At 37.4% G+C, this 17,295-nt stretch overlaps 1 protein-coding gene across 2 annotated transcripts in view; it reads left to right on the top strand.

Moving 5' to 3' along the window:
• Positions 1 to 1,355: 1,355 nt before the first annotated feature.
• Positions 1,356 to 17,295, top strand: part of APOOL (apolipoprotein O like) — a 93,605-nt gene continuing 77,665 nt past the window's right edge. For both annotated transcript variants that reach the window (XM_081222070.1, XM_081222069.1), the window contains exon 1: positions 1,356 to 1,420. In XM_081222070.1, coding sequence (XP_081078196.1) covers positions 1,406 to 1,420 — 15 coding nt within the window. In that variant the 5' untranslated portion in view covers positions 1,356 to 1,405. The remainder of the gene's footprint in view (positions 1,421 to 17,295) is intronic.

Here is a 17,295-nt window from a genome sequence, read left to right as displayed (position 1 = left end):
ATGTACAACAGAATAGAAAAAGTGCGCTAAAAACTTGAATAAGCACTTTATGAAAGATAACATCAAAATGGCCAATTGAAATATGAAATGGTGATCAATTTCATTAGACATCAGAGAAATGCAAATAAAAACTTGAATGAGGGACTTCCCTGGTGGTGCAGTGGTTAAGACTCTGTGCTCCCAGTGCAGGGGGACCGGGTTTTGTTGCTTGTAATCAAAGAATGCTGACCAATACAGAAATTGGTATCAGGAATAAAGAGTAGTTCAGAGAGAAAGGTGTAGGAATTTTGAATACTCTTAGCCCTCTAGATCCTCCCAGATAGCCCCCTTAAAATGTCAGACTACCACTCTCTCCTGCTCAAATTTCTAAATTTTTACATAAGTGGCTTATCAAGGTTAGGTATAAATTCAACTGAAATAACTTTAGAAACCAAAAGAATCAGTCTTTGAGTTTAGCTTTTAAAAATCTAAGCTTTTTTTGACCATGAGAAGTAAAGGGGCTTTCTTTAGTATGGCCATCAGAGGTCCCTGAGATTTATTATATGCCTAGGGGAAAATTTAAGAAGTTGCATATACTTTTCCTATCACGTTAAATTAGTCAGTGCCATCAGATGTAGCCACTTCTGACACACTGGCCTTTTTTTTTTATTGCTGTTCCTTCTGCGTGGAAGGTTCCTTCAGGACTTCTGTATTCCTTCAGGACTTTTCTCAAAATTCCTAAATTTTGAGGACTAAATTCCTTCAGGACTTTTCTCAAATGTCACTTTATCAGAAAGCCTTTCCCTAATCTATCTAAAAAAATAAATTCCCACCCCATCCCCATACTGTTTTATTTTCCTTCATAGCATTTGGCACTTTGTAACATTTATTTGTTTCTCTTTTCCTCCTGGAATCACGAGCTCCGTGAGGGAAGGCATTACGTTATGTTCTGTACTTTGAACAAGTGCCTGGCACGTAGTAGGAGCTTAGTGACATACTCTTAGGCTGTATGAACTTGCCCACGTATTGCAGAGGTAACATGTTCTTTTTGTGACTATACAGTTATTTAATAAAGCAGCCGGACTTGGATTTTAAGTCCTCAACTAGACAAATCACATATGCCTGAAAAAACGAACATAATGAAAAGTTCTGCACCCAGCAAAGTAACTTTCAAATGGACTATGGAGAAAATTCTGAAAGGTGTCATCAGGGATAGCGACAGTCAACCACAGGGTTGAACCGTTTTCCCCGGAGAAAGAGGGCCAACTTCGGCAGCTTCCTAGAGCGGCACTAGGAAGGCGGAGGAAGGGCGGAGCTGGCCGGCGAGGGGCGGAACTGGGTGGGGCTACTTTGAGCGGTGCCTAGTTGAGTTATTTTGTCCCTTTCCGCTCCCCGTGCGAAGACCTGGGCGGAGAGCGCTACAGCTATGGCGGCCGTTAGGGTAAGTAAAATTTACTTTGCTTAGTTCCTCTGGATGCTGGTAGCCCTCTGATAACTGTGGAAGGGATCCTTCTAACTTCAGAAGGGAGTCCCACGGCAAGAGGCGAGGTGGAGATAGGGTTGCGAGAGAATTGGCAAGGTCAGGGAATCTTTAACATTTGAAGCCTCAAGACACCTGCTTCTCCCCTGTAGAGTTTCCTCAGCCTGGGGCGGTTCTGTCTTCTCAATCCCCTGCTGTTGACTGTTTACACAGCGGCAGGGTGAAAACTGGGAAACAGCTGGGCGAAAATGGCCCGCCAGGCGACGAGCAGCGAACAGACTTGGGTCTTGAGATGAAACAAAGAGAAAAGAATCCTGGGCATTTGTCTGGGTGCACAGGGCGGGGCCTCACGACCCTTTGAAGGACTTTGTTCAAACATTATTTCGGGTGAAATAGACCAGGATAGAGACGTCTCAAGTTTCTCTGCAGTGCCTGGGTTTGTATTCACTGTTGTTACTTTACGGGTTTGAATGACAAACCTAAGTTTCTTTTGAGTTCTGTAATGGGAAAAGGTGCCTTTGCTTAGGAATCTGTGTACAGGAAGTGACACAAGTGGCTGCTAGCTGCAGTTCCCTAAGTAGGTTTCAGTAACAGTAGTCGACAGATATCTATGAGTAGACAAATACCTATGGGTAGATATTTGTAGCGGGTTTTAAGTGTAAAATGCACTGCTTGCAGGAGATACAAATATGAATAATTCAGGCTCAGTATCCGTCTTGATTTGCCATTCTCACTCCATTTCTGCTTTCAGAATTTATTTGAATTATCACAACACCCTTCTAACTGGACTCGCTGCCTCTAGCCTGGCTCTCATGGAATTCATTTCCCCCTGCACTGCCAGAGTATTAAAATGTAAATCTGATTATGCCCTTCCACTACTTAAAAATCTTTATTGGCACTCCATCATCTGCCCTCTAGTGTCAGGTCAGACTCCTATGTCTGGAACAGCCAATTCTGCTTTGGCTTTCCAGCTTCATTTCCTGTCTCTCAGGAACTCTCCTAATATCTGTACTCCAAGCCTTTTTCCCTGCTCTTTCTCTGGGCCTGAAGTGCCGTTTCCCATCCTCATCTAGTTAGTTCCTATTCATATTTCACTCATTCATTTAACAGGGATTTGTGTACTGCCTCCCCCTATGCTAAATACAAAATGCCTTTTCCAAGATAGTGTCCCAGATCTCCCCAGTCTGATTTAAATAACTTCTCTTTATGCTCAAGAGGATTCTGGGCATACTTTTACCATAGGACTTATCATACTGCAAATAGTAGACTATTTACTTGTGTATTCTATCCTCCTAAACTATAAGCTACTTGAGGACAATAATTATAATATGTTAATTTTTGTATCCTTAGTACCTAGCACAGGTATGAGCTATATTAGGGACTCAATAAATTCTACATGAATAAATAAGTGTCAGGCAATTGACATAAAAGATATTAAATTAAGTAGTGGAGATGTATCATATAACAAATTATTGTCATTCAGAGTAGAGGAAGTGCCTTGTTCTCAGGAGAAGTACAAAGTGATCTGAGGGTTCAGAAGAGAGAGTTCACACCTGGTTGAAGAGAATAAAGAAAGACATCATGGAGGGAGTGCAGAGAGAGAAGGAATGGTCAGTAGTTAAAAAGCAGACCTGAATAGTGTGTTGTCACTGAAGCCTAGAGAAGGAGCGAGTTGAACAGTAGAAGGAGTGAGTTGAACAGTCTTTTGATTGGGCTATTAATAAGTCACTGGTAGCTGCCATTTATTAAGTGCTTACTGCAAGGCCAGGCACCATGCTAAAATACTTTGCATATGTTATTTCACTTAATTCTCAAGACAACTTTATGTTGTAGATGTTAATGATCACCATTTTACAAATGAAAACCTAAGGTTTAGAAAATTCAATTAAATTACCCAAAGTTACAATGCTAATAAGAGCTGAAGTGAGGTAAAGTGGTAGAGTGAGAACCTAGATTGTAAGGGGTTAGGGAAAGGATAAGGAGTGGGAAACTGGCATTCATTTAGCACCTACTTTGACCACCTGCTTTACATGTATTACTTCAGTTTAATCTTCTTGATGACCCTAAGAAATGGGTAGTATCCCCATTTTACATATGAAAAAAACTGAGGTTTAGAAAAAGTGCTTGTTCCGGGTTATCCAAGTGGAAGAACCAGGTTCAAACACAGGTATATTTGGCTTCAAAGTCCCTGATCTTTCCACTACTCCTTGCCTCCTCTGGAAGGGAGGTGTACATTACTCTTTAGAGAAATGTTGTGGCAAAAGGTAGGGAAGAAATCTTGAGTTGGGGGTAGCAAATTCCAGGAAGGTTTCTTTTCATTTAAAAAAGTAGGAGACTATATGCCAATTAAATCTCAATAAAACTGGTGAAAAAAAAATGTCAGGAGACCTGAGCAGGTTTGGAGACAAGTGGAAATGTGCCAAGAACTGGTAAGAATTAATAATAGTGATCACAGCTATTATGCTATTGAACATTTACTGTGCTAGGCATTTTGCTAAGCACGTTATGTGAATGTTCGCATTTATGCTTCACAGTGGCCATATATCTAGGTACTGTGATTACCAGCATTTTACAGGTAAAGAAACTGAAGCTTAGAAAGGTTGAGTAACTTTCCCACAGTCACTCAGTCATAAGTGGTAGATATGGACCTGAAATTGCTATGGTCTGAGTTCAGATCATGGGGCTTAAGCTTGAGGAAGCATCAGTGAGGCCGAGGTACAAAAATGCTGATCTGTGTTAATTTTGAAGCCCCAGAGATTAATAACAAGGAATAAGGTAGAAAGGAGTCCTGAAAGTTGGTAGATAACTCTGAAAATAGTTTACATACATTTTGAGAGATAAGAACTTTTTGAGCAGATGTGATGGTGGAACACTGATGTGGAATTAGCCTTGAGAACAAGTACTGTACTGATCTCTTCTCCTGACCTCTTGAATCAGAGAGAATGGCTGGAGGACTGGCCTTCATTTAAAAGGGTTGGGAGGAATGTAGTGTCAAAAGCTAGACTTCATTAATGCCAGAGATTAAGTGAACTTGAGGAAAATTTTCATCCTAAAAGATATTTGTTTCCAATAGAATACTTAATATTGAAATATGGCTACCATGTATTGAGTATTTCCTATGTGTCAGACACTGTATTATGCTGTTGATGCACATTATTTCATTTAATTCTCACAAAAAGTTTTCTGTGGTAGATAGTTTTATTGGCTTAAAGAACAGGAGTAAAGCAGTAAGGAAAACAAAGCTGAAATAGGAGGTTGTAGTTAGAGAAAAGCTTGTTGAGTTTATGATTTTAGCTATTAACAAGTTCTGGGAAATGGTAAATTCAGGGTGTACTCATGGAGTGGGTAACTGTAGTGGAGTGAATATGAAGGTCTAAAAAGGTGAGGTCAAAGAAGAGTGAGGTGAGGCTTTTGAGTGGTTCAGCCATATGGACGTTAAAGTCACTCAGAGTTATGGCAGGATTTAGAGTATAGAAGAAGACTATTAACCAGGATCCTAAATCTTCAATGCGATGAAGTGACCAGAAGGCAGGTGCTAAGGATGAATTGATGGGTGGTATGAGTCTCAGAGGAGAATTACTTTTCTTTCCTTTATGAAAACTTTCTTCAGTTGAAGTATAGCATACATACAGTTAAATACACAAATCATAAGCAGCTTGGTAAGGTTTCAAAAAATGATCATACATGTTCACCCAGCAGCCAAATTAAAAAAAAAATTGCCAGCAGCCCCGAAGCCCTCCCCTTTGCTCCTTCTCCACCATAGATTAATTAGCCTATTTTAACTTTATGTAAATGGAATAAGGCAGTATTTACTCTGTTATGTCTGTCTTCTTTCACCCAATATTGTTTTTGAGATTCAGCCATTGCACATGTATGCTAGTTCATTTATTCTTATTGCTCTGTGATATTCTAGAGGGTGAATATATCATGATTTATTTATCCATTCTACTGTTAATGGACATTTGAATTATTTTCAGTTTTGAGTTATTACAAATAATGCTCCCATCAACATTCTTGTATATGTCTTTTGGCACACATAAGTGCACATTGCTGTTGAGTATATACCTAGGAGTGGGATCGCCAGGTCATAGGGCATGCAGCTTTGGTAGCTACTGCCAAATAGTTTTCCAAAGTGGTTGTACCAATTTACATTCCCATTCATGAGGGTTCCAGTTGTTCCACTTTCTCACTAACAATAACAGAGATTTTTACCTAAGGCGGGGGAAGTAATGGCTTAGAAGCAGCATTGGCAATCAGAAGAAGACAAACTCTACCTCCTATACCTGAGACACTTTGAATAGCCTCCACTTGAGAGTTACAAGGGAAGCAGTGACCTCAGGGGACAGTCATGTTTCATTTCAGGAAAGGATAGAAGAGGGTAGACACAATGGAAGGGCTTTTGGAGTTTGGTGGAGTAGCAGGAACTTTGGTCAGTGAAGAGAAAATACAGATCACTGTAGAAATTAGAATACAGGAGATGATACATGACTCTGGAATTGTGTTTTGGGTCTTGAGTCAAGGATGATGGGGATGGGAAGGAACATGGATGCCATAGACCTAAAGGTTTCAAAATCCTTGATAATACCAGCCTTCGTGTCAACTTTAGTCTTTGTCTCTTTCCTCTTTTGTTTCATGTGACTGATATCAGAAAGTAGTTGGAACCTAACAAAGTGAAGTTCATTCTTGGGAAGATGGTTGGTTATCTCCAGCAAAATCAGTTTTTTCACTTTCCACTCAGCATTGTTTAGCATCTGTATTTTCAGTGCAACTTTGAAAGTATGCTTTGAAACCCTTAACCATACTTGGTATAGGTTCCAGGATGTTGCTTTATGCCATAGAGTGAAAATGATCTGTGCCTTGCCTCCTACCACACCTGTATGACTGAGCTATTCCCTGTGATGCTATCCTCACAGGTGGCTGTTAGGTGTTCTGTGAACCTCATTTAATATGGAAATTAAAAATTGCTTGACATGGACCCTAAAATGTTTGCATAGCGGGCGCATGTAAGTCAATATTTCCTGATCTTAGCTGTGCATTAGAATCATCTGGGCAGCTTAGAAAAGGTACTGTTGCCTGAGCCCCACCCCAGACAGGGCATTTTAATATTTTAAAAGCCCACGAGTGATTCTGATGTGTTGCTAGGTTCGAGAACCACTGATTTAGGGGAGAATTTTTGGCTTTTATACAGGTTAGAGAAGAAAGGGTATTAGGCTTTTCAGGTTATGAAGAACAGAGGCAAGTTCAAATCATCTTAAGAGGTAGTTTATTGGAAAGTTGCATAGGTTAGGAAGAAAACCTAGGAAACTGTCTCACCAGCTAAACAAATCTCAAGAACCGTTCAGGATACCATAGCAACTCTGGTAGTTACCATTCTCATGACAGTCCTGCTTCTGCTAACTCTATGTGTTTCATATCCAGGCTTCCCTAGAGAGAAGATCTGATCAGGTTGGCTAGTCACTAACCACTGCAAAATACCCTTCTTAGGCAGAAATTGCACATCGGGCCCCTTTGTAAGGCAGTCTCTTGTTGGCTGCCTTTGGCTCAGATACCAATCCCTGGTCCAGTCAGTTTTGGCCAGTGCATCAGTCCTGTAGTTAACAGCACAGTGAACTATGTTAGAAATCACAGAAGGGAGCAATATAGTTGTCAGATGCTCTAAGACTTCTTAGAAGGGGCAAGGCAATGGATGGATACTTTTGGGGTTCATGGTCTGGTACAATTTACTTTTGAATACTTTCCAGAAGTGATAAAGCTGTTGAATATATGGTAGGATATAGTTAGAGTTGTTATTAAAAGCTAACTTATTAAGATCTTGTAATTTAAATTGGGAAATTGCTTGCCCAAGGATAAAAAAAAAAAACACTGAGACAACCAGTGTAAGTAGCAATCTGTGGTGGATAATAAAATTTGCTTAGTATAATTTGAACATATTCAGGGAAAATGTAACCCACTTCTGTAATCTCTCCTGAGTTATATAGACTTGATGGATATTAGTACTCTAAGCTAAGGCATGAGTTGCATACTTAATGTAGATTTGGCCTGGCTGTTTTTGGATCTTTTCTCTCAGTCATTCTGAAACTTAATAGGGACTTCTCATATCACTAGGCTAACTGCTACTGCCATATCCCCTCAGCCTGGCTCTATAGTTCACCTCATTCATTCATACATCCAAATTCCTACTTGATATCTTTAGGTGCATCAAATTCAACATGTGCAAAATTCCTTTATCTTTACCACATTTGATTTTTCTGCTGTATTCCATCATTTTAAAGAATCCTCTACACCCATACTGTTAACAAGTCTTGTGAATACTTTATACTTTCATACGTTCTTATTCTTTTATACATTCTTTCAAAAAAATCTTAATGCCTATAATGTGCAGGAGATGGTGATAAACATTGGGGATACAAAGATCAACAAGATAGGAACAAGAGGTATATAGAAGAGAAAACACTAAAACTAATAAGCACATGAAGAGATGCTCAAAATAATTAACAGATAACTACATATTAGAACAATGAGATAACATTTTATTAAGCTAGAGGAAAACAGAATGCTGGTTAAGTCCAAATGTTGTTAGGGATATTGGAATATAAGAGCCCCCATGGACTGCTGGTGGGAGTATTGACTGGTACAGCCACTGTGGAGGTCAATCTGATATTATTTAGTGAAATTAAGTATATACTCATGTCCTGTGGCATGGCAATTCTGTTCTTGAGTGTATATCACAAAGATATACAAGTTCATGAGGGCACTTATAGGAGGATATTCATCGCAGTGTTTTTTTATGGTGATGGGGAGTTTGAGGCAATATAGGTGTCCATCACTGACAGGGATAGGTGAAATGTGGTGGATGTACATCATGTAGTACTATATAGCAGCTAGAAGAAATGGGTTATATGTACACATAGGAACACAGATGGATATAGGCTATGTTTTATAAAAAGGATAAGAAACAAAACAACTGTAATACACCATTTACTTTGTGAAAACAGTAAGAAAAAATGAGATGTGTAACAAAATTAAAAATACGTGTACACATTACTACAATATGCATTTAGTAAAAATTCAAACAAAAAGATAATCATTAAATATATGAAAATAGCTACCTGTGGTGGATGAATTAGAGTGAAATTTGGCAATTAAAGGAAATGAATGAATTAAGCAATCAATTATAAAGGAGGGAGGGCAAAGTAGAACAAGACCAAAGTACTGTCCTCAAGGAATGGACTCTAGCGGGTGAAACTGATAAGTAAACACAAGTTGTATTCAAAATAAAATATATCTAAAAGTTACTATGGGAGAAAAGAGGAAGAAGTAGTTTAAATGCCTACAGAACATAAGGCTGCTTCATAATATTTGTTCATTTTAGTTCATTCATTTAGTTCTTCAACAAGTATGTATTAAGTACCTACCATGGGTTAAGAACTGCTACTTGACATGTGGTGGTAGATAGTATTTTTTATTTCAAATATTTGCTTTCTCTTCCTGTGAGAGGATTATACACCCCTGCCTAGATTTCTTATTCTTTCCCTCTACCTCAAGAATGACTAGTATTACTTTACTAGGTAAATAATTTTATAATTTGTTTTTGGCATATTTTGGTACTGATCAAAATATGGTTAAAGCAAAATATTTACTCTACCTTAGTCTAATTGAAACACAAGTCCTTCTGTTTATCATGAAAGAGCCAGTAGAGTTAAACAGAACTTAATTTTGTAAGCAGAGAAAATACTGTTATATCCATTCACTCATCTGGACTAATGGAAGGAAAGGAACATCATAAATAATTGAAAACCAATATTTGCACTTAACTTTGGGATGCATTTTTATACTTATATTTCTGCCTATAACAAAACCTGAAATTTTGGGCCCCTGTGACAAAATTCACAATAGAGCTCTTGTGACAGAAATTCACAGAGCCATGTAACTGGCAGGGACAATTCATCCTCCCATTGAATTGTCTTGGCACATTTGTCAAGAACTAATTGACCCTAAATGTAAGGTTTATTTTTGGACTCTCAATTAACTCTATTCCATTGATCTATATTTCTATCTTTATGCCAGTATTACACTGTCTTCATTGCTGTAGCTTTTTATTAAGTTTGAAATGGGAAAATGTGAGTACTCTAACTTGGTCCTTTTTTTAGTATAATTTATTGTGAAATAATTTCACATTTACAGAAAAGTTGCAAGAAGAGTACAAAGAACTCATCTCCTTAAATCAGATTCTACAGTTGTTAACTTTTGACATTTTCTCCCTTTCTCCTCTGTTATAATTATTCCTTTTCTGATCAGTCTGAGAGCAAGTTGCAGACATGTTGCTATTTCACCCCTAAATATTTCACCGTGTACTTCCTCAAAAAGAAGTATACTGGGCTTCCCTGGTGGCGCAGTGGTTGAGAGTCCGCCTGCCGATGCAGGGGACACGGGTTCGTGCCCTGGTCTGGGAAGATCCCACATGCCACGGAGCGGCTGGGCCCGTGAGCCATGGCCGCTGAGCCTGCGCGTCCGGAGCCTGTGCTCCACAATGGGAGAGGCCACAACGGTGAGAGGCCCGCATACCGCAAAAAAAAAAAAAAAAGAAGTATACTGTTCTGTAACCTTTGTGCAAGCCTCCCAATTGGGATGTTAATACTGATACAACACTACCATCCAGTCCACAGATGCCATTTATTTGATTTAGTATAATAATCACCACATTAATTTGGCCAATAAGTTTTGTCATGACACATTGAAAGTAGAATGTTGTTTCTGGTAAGAAATAATCAGGCTTGCTCTGTTGTCCACTTAGGTATAGTCTTCAGAAGTTTGAAATTTAGTCAAGAAATGTGTTATAAGAATACTACCTTCCATTTATCTAGCACTTAACAGTTTATAAAATTTTCATATATTATAGTATTTGATTCTTAGAACATTCTTGTGAGATTTTTTAGTAAGAAGAGAAATATTCTCTATTGCATTTATACTTGTATCAGGATAGGATGAATTTGTGATAAATTTTAGTTGTGATGGGCCTGGATTTAATTGGGTCCCCAAATGCTTCAGAGAGTATGGTGGAGCCTGCAAGCATATGCAAAATTTTGAGAATAACTACATTTTGGGGACCATAATGCATAATTTTCATTGGATACTCAAAAAATCAAAATCATTAAATCAGTCTTACAATTTCAGATCAGCTTTAGGACTTTTAGTTATCATTTGCCTTCACAAATACTTGGCACATAGGTAGTCAGTAAATGTTATATAGAAGAACTTGCTAGATTACCTATGTATACTGCCTTATTTAAACCTGTGAATGATTTTATTACTTTTTTTGATATCCTTAGTCCTGCAAAGCCCTTTGAATACAAAGAGGTATAAGACTACTCACAAGGAACCTGCATTTTAGTAGAAGAATAGGCTATATATATTTCAACGGGTAAATAATAATTTAACATTATGTTTGTTTAATTCCAGATTGGTGTTTCATACAAATAAGAACTTTATGAACTCAGAGAGAGGACTATGAGTGATCTAGTAGGACTTGAGCTAAACCTTCAAGGAAGGACAGAGTTTAGGCAGTGTATTCATTCAACAAAAAGTTTTTGAGTACCTGCTACGTGCCAGGCACTGTTAGGTGCAGGAGAGGTGAAGACATTTTAGCAGGGAAAATGAAGTGAGTGAAGGCACTGAGGAAGGAATGTACTTGACATGTTTCGGCCTAGGAAGATTAATTTGGCTAGAGCCAGAGAGCCTAACAGGACATTGGTTCATAAGACATTTGGTTTATAAGACATTTGGACGACACCAAAAAGTCCTTGAAATTTGGTCCTATCTAAAATGTCCATGAGCATATTTGGTCTGTGCCAAATGGTTTTGGACAGGACCAAATATCAAGGATCTTTTGGCATGTCTTTTGGACGTTTTGCACAACACCAAATATCTGCTAACCCCAGAGGGTATATAGAGAAGGATAAACTAAGATGGTTTATTTGATTTTTGAACCAGGAGAATAAAGCAGTATTTTAGAAAGATTCATTTCATTTCCTTTATAGTTTACTTAATCCTATTTTGAAATTTAGCAGCAACTGAATTCTAAATGGACAACATCTTGAAAATCATCTCTTACTGGAGTATTACTGTCTTCTCAAGTAAATAGAATGCTCTCAATATTCCTTTCCCACATCACTACAAGGTAGATATAGCCTAATTTCTTTGTTATAGATAGCACACATGTTTGTAAATATGTATTGTGAAAGGGAGCTGTTAGGTGTTTTTTTTAAATTTAGTTACTGATTTTGACAATAAGTTAGTATTTGTCTGACCCTGATTACCATAAACTGACTAAAGTTGAATTATGCCAATCTGTGTTACTATTTCTGGAGGATTTTTTTAAAAAATGTTTATGTAACTGCTACATTCCCTGTTTTTATTTTTAATTTTCTACTTAAATTTTTATTTATCTAAAGTAAACTTTTGACACTTTCAAGTGTTACTCAGTAACAATTACATCACAATTACTGAGTGTCCATAAATTCCAAAATAATTTTGTTCTTTCATACATCATAATTAAAGCACTAGGTGCTTGAAAGGCTTTAACATTAATTAATGTTCTATAATTTAATAATACAGTAAAAACCATACCTATCCAAGCCACACTGAGGCAGGCAGTTATTTATTCTGTCTAATTGAAGATTGGCCTTTCAAGTGCCGGAACTTTAATTCTGATGAAGTTTAGAGCTCAAGTGTATCATGTACTTCCCATCCATCTTAAACCTATTCATCATCATTCGGTATCTTCATTGTTTAACTTTGCCAATTTAAATATGCTATAGCTGTTATTCTTAATGAAGATGCTATATAGATAGTGAATGGTATTGAACGCGGAAATAGCCTTAGGATATGCTATCTTGAAAACATTTCTGGTGTCATTTTCTTTTTTTTGAAATAAACTATATGCAACTTCTTAGCTTTATGGGCAGTGTCATATGCTCAATAAACTGAAGGCAGCCTTTTTCCAAGTGTTTTTCTGCCCTCCAAAGGTCACTGGTGATACTTGTGTCCTTTTCCTTGTCTGCCCCATTGAAAATATTCTGTATGTTTCCTGCACCATTAACATAAGATACTTTCTGATGCATAGTAGTAGGCATTCAAAAAACATTATTTATCCCTTTCCTGTTACTAATGTATTAGAGCAGAAGTATTATTTTGTCATCACATTCATCTTCAGATTATTTCACTTTTACAGATGTGCTATAAGTCACTACTTCCTCTAGTATTCCTTGATATTTAATTTCCAAGAAAAGACCAGATCCTATGCACGATTTAAAATGGCATTTTAAATATAGGCAACAGAGCAGAGAGATGGAAGAACCTGGGTTTTTGATGTCACCAAATCAATCCTAAAGTTCTGTCTACTTCTAGACTTCCTATTACATGAGACAATAATGTTTGTCATTGTTGAAGCCTGTTTAAGTTGGGGATTCCAAAACTTTAGCCAAAACCATCCTAAATCCCCAATATTGAATTTTTGTAAAGATTAAAAAGCTCAATGTATGTAAAGCACGTGGCACATAGTAAGTGCTCCTTAAACACAGAACACCCTGTCTTCAGGGATCCCTTATATTTTCAGGGACATTATATTAAGGCATAGAACAGGTACTACTACCAGGTTGTAGAGCTGTTGCATTTTTAACTTCATTGCTGATTATCTTTCTTTCCCAACCATGGTGTGTGCCTCTGCTACTATCTTTTATTCTGCTTTTATTCTTTCTTATCTCTTACATTTCTTGTTACTTCTTCCACTTTTTGGCTTTTGTATAATAAATCTAGCCTTTTATAAACACAACTAGCCAATTGGAATACCCTTGCCTATAATACTCAGCTCTTTGGTTCTTTTCCCTTTTGTCAGTAACTGGATGTTCAGGGACAGCTTCTTGGCCACAATAGATTCTACAACATGAGGTCTTGTTTCTTTTCCCCCTACCCACGTTTTAGAACTTCTCTAGGTACCTAAAAGTTTTAGGTAGCAAAGGTCATACTGTACCTAATAATAGCATGGTTTATGAAAGAGACAGATTTCTAAAAGCCACAGGAAAATTAATCTTACTTTGGAGTCACACCATTTTTCTTACACAGCTCCAGCTGCTATAACAAAATACCCCAGACTGGCTGGTTTAAACAACAGGTATTTATTTCTCACAGTTCTGGAGGCTGGGAAGTCCAAGATCATGGTGCCAGCAGATTTGGTTGTTGATGAGGGCTCTCTTCCTGGGTTGCATACTGCCACCATCAAGCTGTGTGCTCTCATGACATCTTCTTTGTGCATGCTGCAGTGGAGGTGGGGAGAGTTCTCATGTCTCTTCCTTTTCGTATAAGGACACTAATCTCATTATGGGGGGGCTCCACCCTTGTGACTTCTTCTGAACTTAATCACTTCCCAAAAGCCCCACCTCCTAATACCACCACATTAGGGGTTAGTCCATCAACATAGGAAACTGGGGGGATACTACAAACATTCAATCCATAGTACCATGTATATTTTTACATCTTAACATTAGGTAAGTTTGATGTCATTGGGAAAAAATATCTTTTCTTGCAGAATGTCTCCCCAGCACCCCGTTATTTCAGTTTGGGATTGCATTTGATCATCATGTGTCCCCATAGTGTTGTTAGACTAGAAGTAATAAAACTGCTATTCAAATATTTTATAAATATTATTTTAGAAAAACACTGGGTGATAGTGGATAACTATCATAGAAAGCAGCCGTGTGTTTATAGTACAAGTAACAGGTTTCATAATTTTTCCCAGGTGGTACTTTTTTGGTCTTGTTTTTAGCAAAAATGTTGGTTCACGGCTAAGGGGAAAATAAGCACTCTCATGATTTGACAGTTTTCATGTCAAATAAGCCAACAAATGCTTCTCTAATAGATTTTGAGTTTATTTGTAGACTTTTGATGACCATTAATAAATTAAACCATGTTTGTATTTCATAAGCCTTGTGTTTCATACCATAACAAATTTCAGATGAGAGACCTGTTTGAGGCATAAATCTAGCTTATTCCAAGATTAAACCTATGGAATAATAATGTATAAATGGAGAGGTTATCCTCTTTTATTTTTTATTGAAGTATAGTTTATAGTTGATGTATAATATTATATAAATTACAGGTGAACAGTATAGTGATTCACAACTTTTAAAGGTCATGTCCCATTTATAGTTATAAAATGCTATATTCCCTGTGTTGTACAATATATCCTTGTTGCTTATTTTATACCTACTAGTTTGTACCTCTTAATCCCCTACCCCGGTACAGTCACTTCCCCTCCCTCTCCCCACTGGTAACCACTGGTTTGTTCTCTATATCCATAAGTCTGCTTCTTTTTTGTTATATTCACTAGTTTGTTATATTTTTTAGATTCCACATGTAAGTGATATTTGTCTTTCTCTCTCTGACTTATTTCACTTAGCATAATGTCCTCCAAGCCTATGTTGCTGCAAATGGCAAATTTTCATTTTTTTATGGCTGAGTAATATTCCATTGTGTGTGTGTGTGTGTGTGTGTGTGTGTGTGTATACATACCACATCTTCTTTATCCATCTATCTGTTGATGGACACTTAGGTTGCTCCCATATCTTGGCAATTGTAAATAATGATGCTGTATGAACATTGGGGTGCATCTATATTTTCAAATTAGTGGGTTTTTTCAGATATATACCCAGGAGTGGAATTGTTGGGTCATATAGTACTTCTGTTTTTAGTTTCTTTGAGAAGCCTCCGTACTGATTTTCACAGTGGCTGCACCACTTTACATTTCCACCAACAGTGTACAAGGGTTCCCTTTCAGAGAGGTTATCTTGGATATACTAATTATTATCCCCAGCTCTAACATTTCAGGAAAGTGGTAATGATCTGTAGGCCAAATGAAAATCCAAAGAATGGATAAAGATGATATGATTACTTCATATTTTAAACCTTACATCTTACACTTGTCCAAGGATAGGTTACTTTGACCTGATGATTTGCTATCATTAATTTATACTAAAACATGTACTTGATACAAGACTGGAGTAAAGTAGCTACAACACTGCTAAGATTTAGTCCTTGTCTTTAAGGAAAATGCCCTTGGAAGTAGTACAGGAGACACAGTATTATAGGTTTGTTTTCATGATTTTATGAGACTATTTTCTGATTTATAGATTTAGACCATCTTTTAGAACCATTCCTATAAAAGGATAAAATTTCTCATTTTCCTATTTTCCTTTTACTTTCTTGAAAGTGTAATGCCATTATATTCTTCTACAGTGGTATAAACAGTGTCCAGTTCTTTCTTCCGCTGTTTTCAGGTTAGCATATATGCCCTGAATGGATGGATATAGAGTTAAAACTGGTATGTTTGAAAGCAAAAATCATATAAATCATTTTATTTTCTTATTGAATAAATTTGACATGTAATGTGTAAGTTTAAGGTGTACAGCGTGTTACTTTTATGCATGTATATGTTATAATATGATTGCTGTTATAATAATATTTATCCAATTACATAATTACAGTACAATATTGTCTATATTGTGCATTAGATCTCTGTGGCTTATTTACTACTTATAAGTTTGTACCCTTAAACCCCATCAATCTTATTCCCCTCCCCCACTTCCCTTAGTAACCATCATTTTACTCTCTGGTTTTTACAGGTTTGACTTTTTTAGATTTCACATATAAGTGACATCATCCAGTACTTTTGCTTCTCTTACTTATCTGGCTTAGTATAATGTGCTCAAAGTCCATCTATGTTGTTGCGAATGGTATGATATCCTCCTGTCTCATGTATGAATAATATTCCCTTTTGTACGTGTACCACATCTTTTTTATCCATTCATCCATTGGTGGGTTTTTGGATTGTTTCCGTATCTTGGCTGTTGTGAATAATGCTGTGATAAACATAAGAGTGTATATATCTCATCAAAATCTTTTTTTATTAATTAATTATTATTTTTATTTTTGGCTGCATTGGGTCTTCATTGCAGCATGCAGGATCTTCTTTGAGGCATGGGAGATCTTTGTTGTGGCGTGTGGGCTGCTCTCTAGTTGTGTCGTGCGGGTTTTCTCTCTCTAGTTGTGGCATGTGGGCTCTGTAGTTTGCGGCACGTGGGCTGTCTAGTTGAGGTCCGTGAGTTCAGTAGTTGTGGCCTGTGGTCTTAGTTGCCCTGTGGCATGTGGGATCTTAGTTCCCCGACCAGGGATCGAACCCACATCCCCTGCATTGGAAGGCAGATTCTGTACCACTGGACCACAAGGGAAGTCCCCTCATCAAAATCTTAATCTCTTCTTTTTGATAGAATCATAAGAAAATCCTAAAGGTTGGAGCTCTAAGGCAGTGCTGTCCAATAAAACTTTCTTCAGTGGTGAAAATGTTCTATTTCTGTGCCGTCCAGTATGGTACCCACTGGAGTCACATGTATCTACTGAGGCCTTGAAATGTGGCTAAGGGAATGAAGTGGCCTTATTTTTCCAGCTCTCATACTGTGAACAAGTGTCCCTTTTGTGGTAAATAGTGCTAAGTGTTTTCACATTTTTTTTGGAAAAACTGAATTTTTAGTTTTTAAATTTTCATTAATTGAAACATAAATTTAAATAACACATGTGGATATTGTCTGCCTTATTGGATAGTGCAATTCTAAGACCCTAAGAGATTATCTGCTCAAGGTCTTTCATTTTACAAATAAAGATGCTTTGGCCCAGAGAGATGACATGACTAACTAGAGATTACATAGTTGTTCAAGAACAGAGCTGGGACTAAACACAGGTGTCTTGATGGCCAAGTCAGTGGTATTACTAGATCACTTTGAAATTTT

This window comes from Mesoplodon bidens (assembly GCF_964165515.1).
Source record: "Mesoplodon bidens genome assembly, chromosome: X".
Classification (NCBI taxonomy): Eukaryota; Metazoa; Chordata; class Mammalia; order Artiodactyla; family Ziphiidae; genus Mesoplodon; species Mesoplodon bidens.
This window is presented reverse-complemented; position numbering and strand designations above follow the sequence as displayed.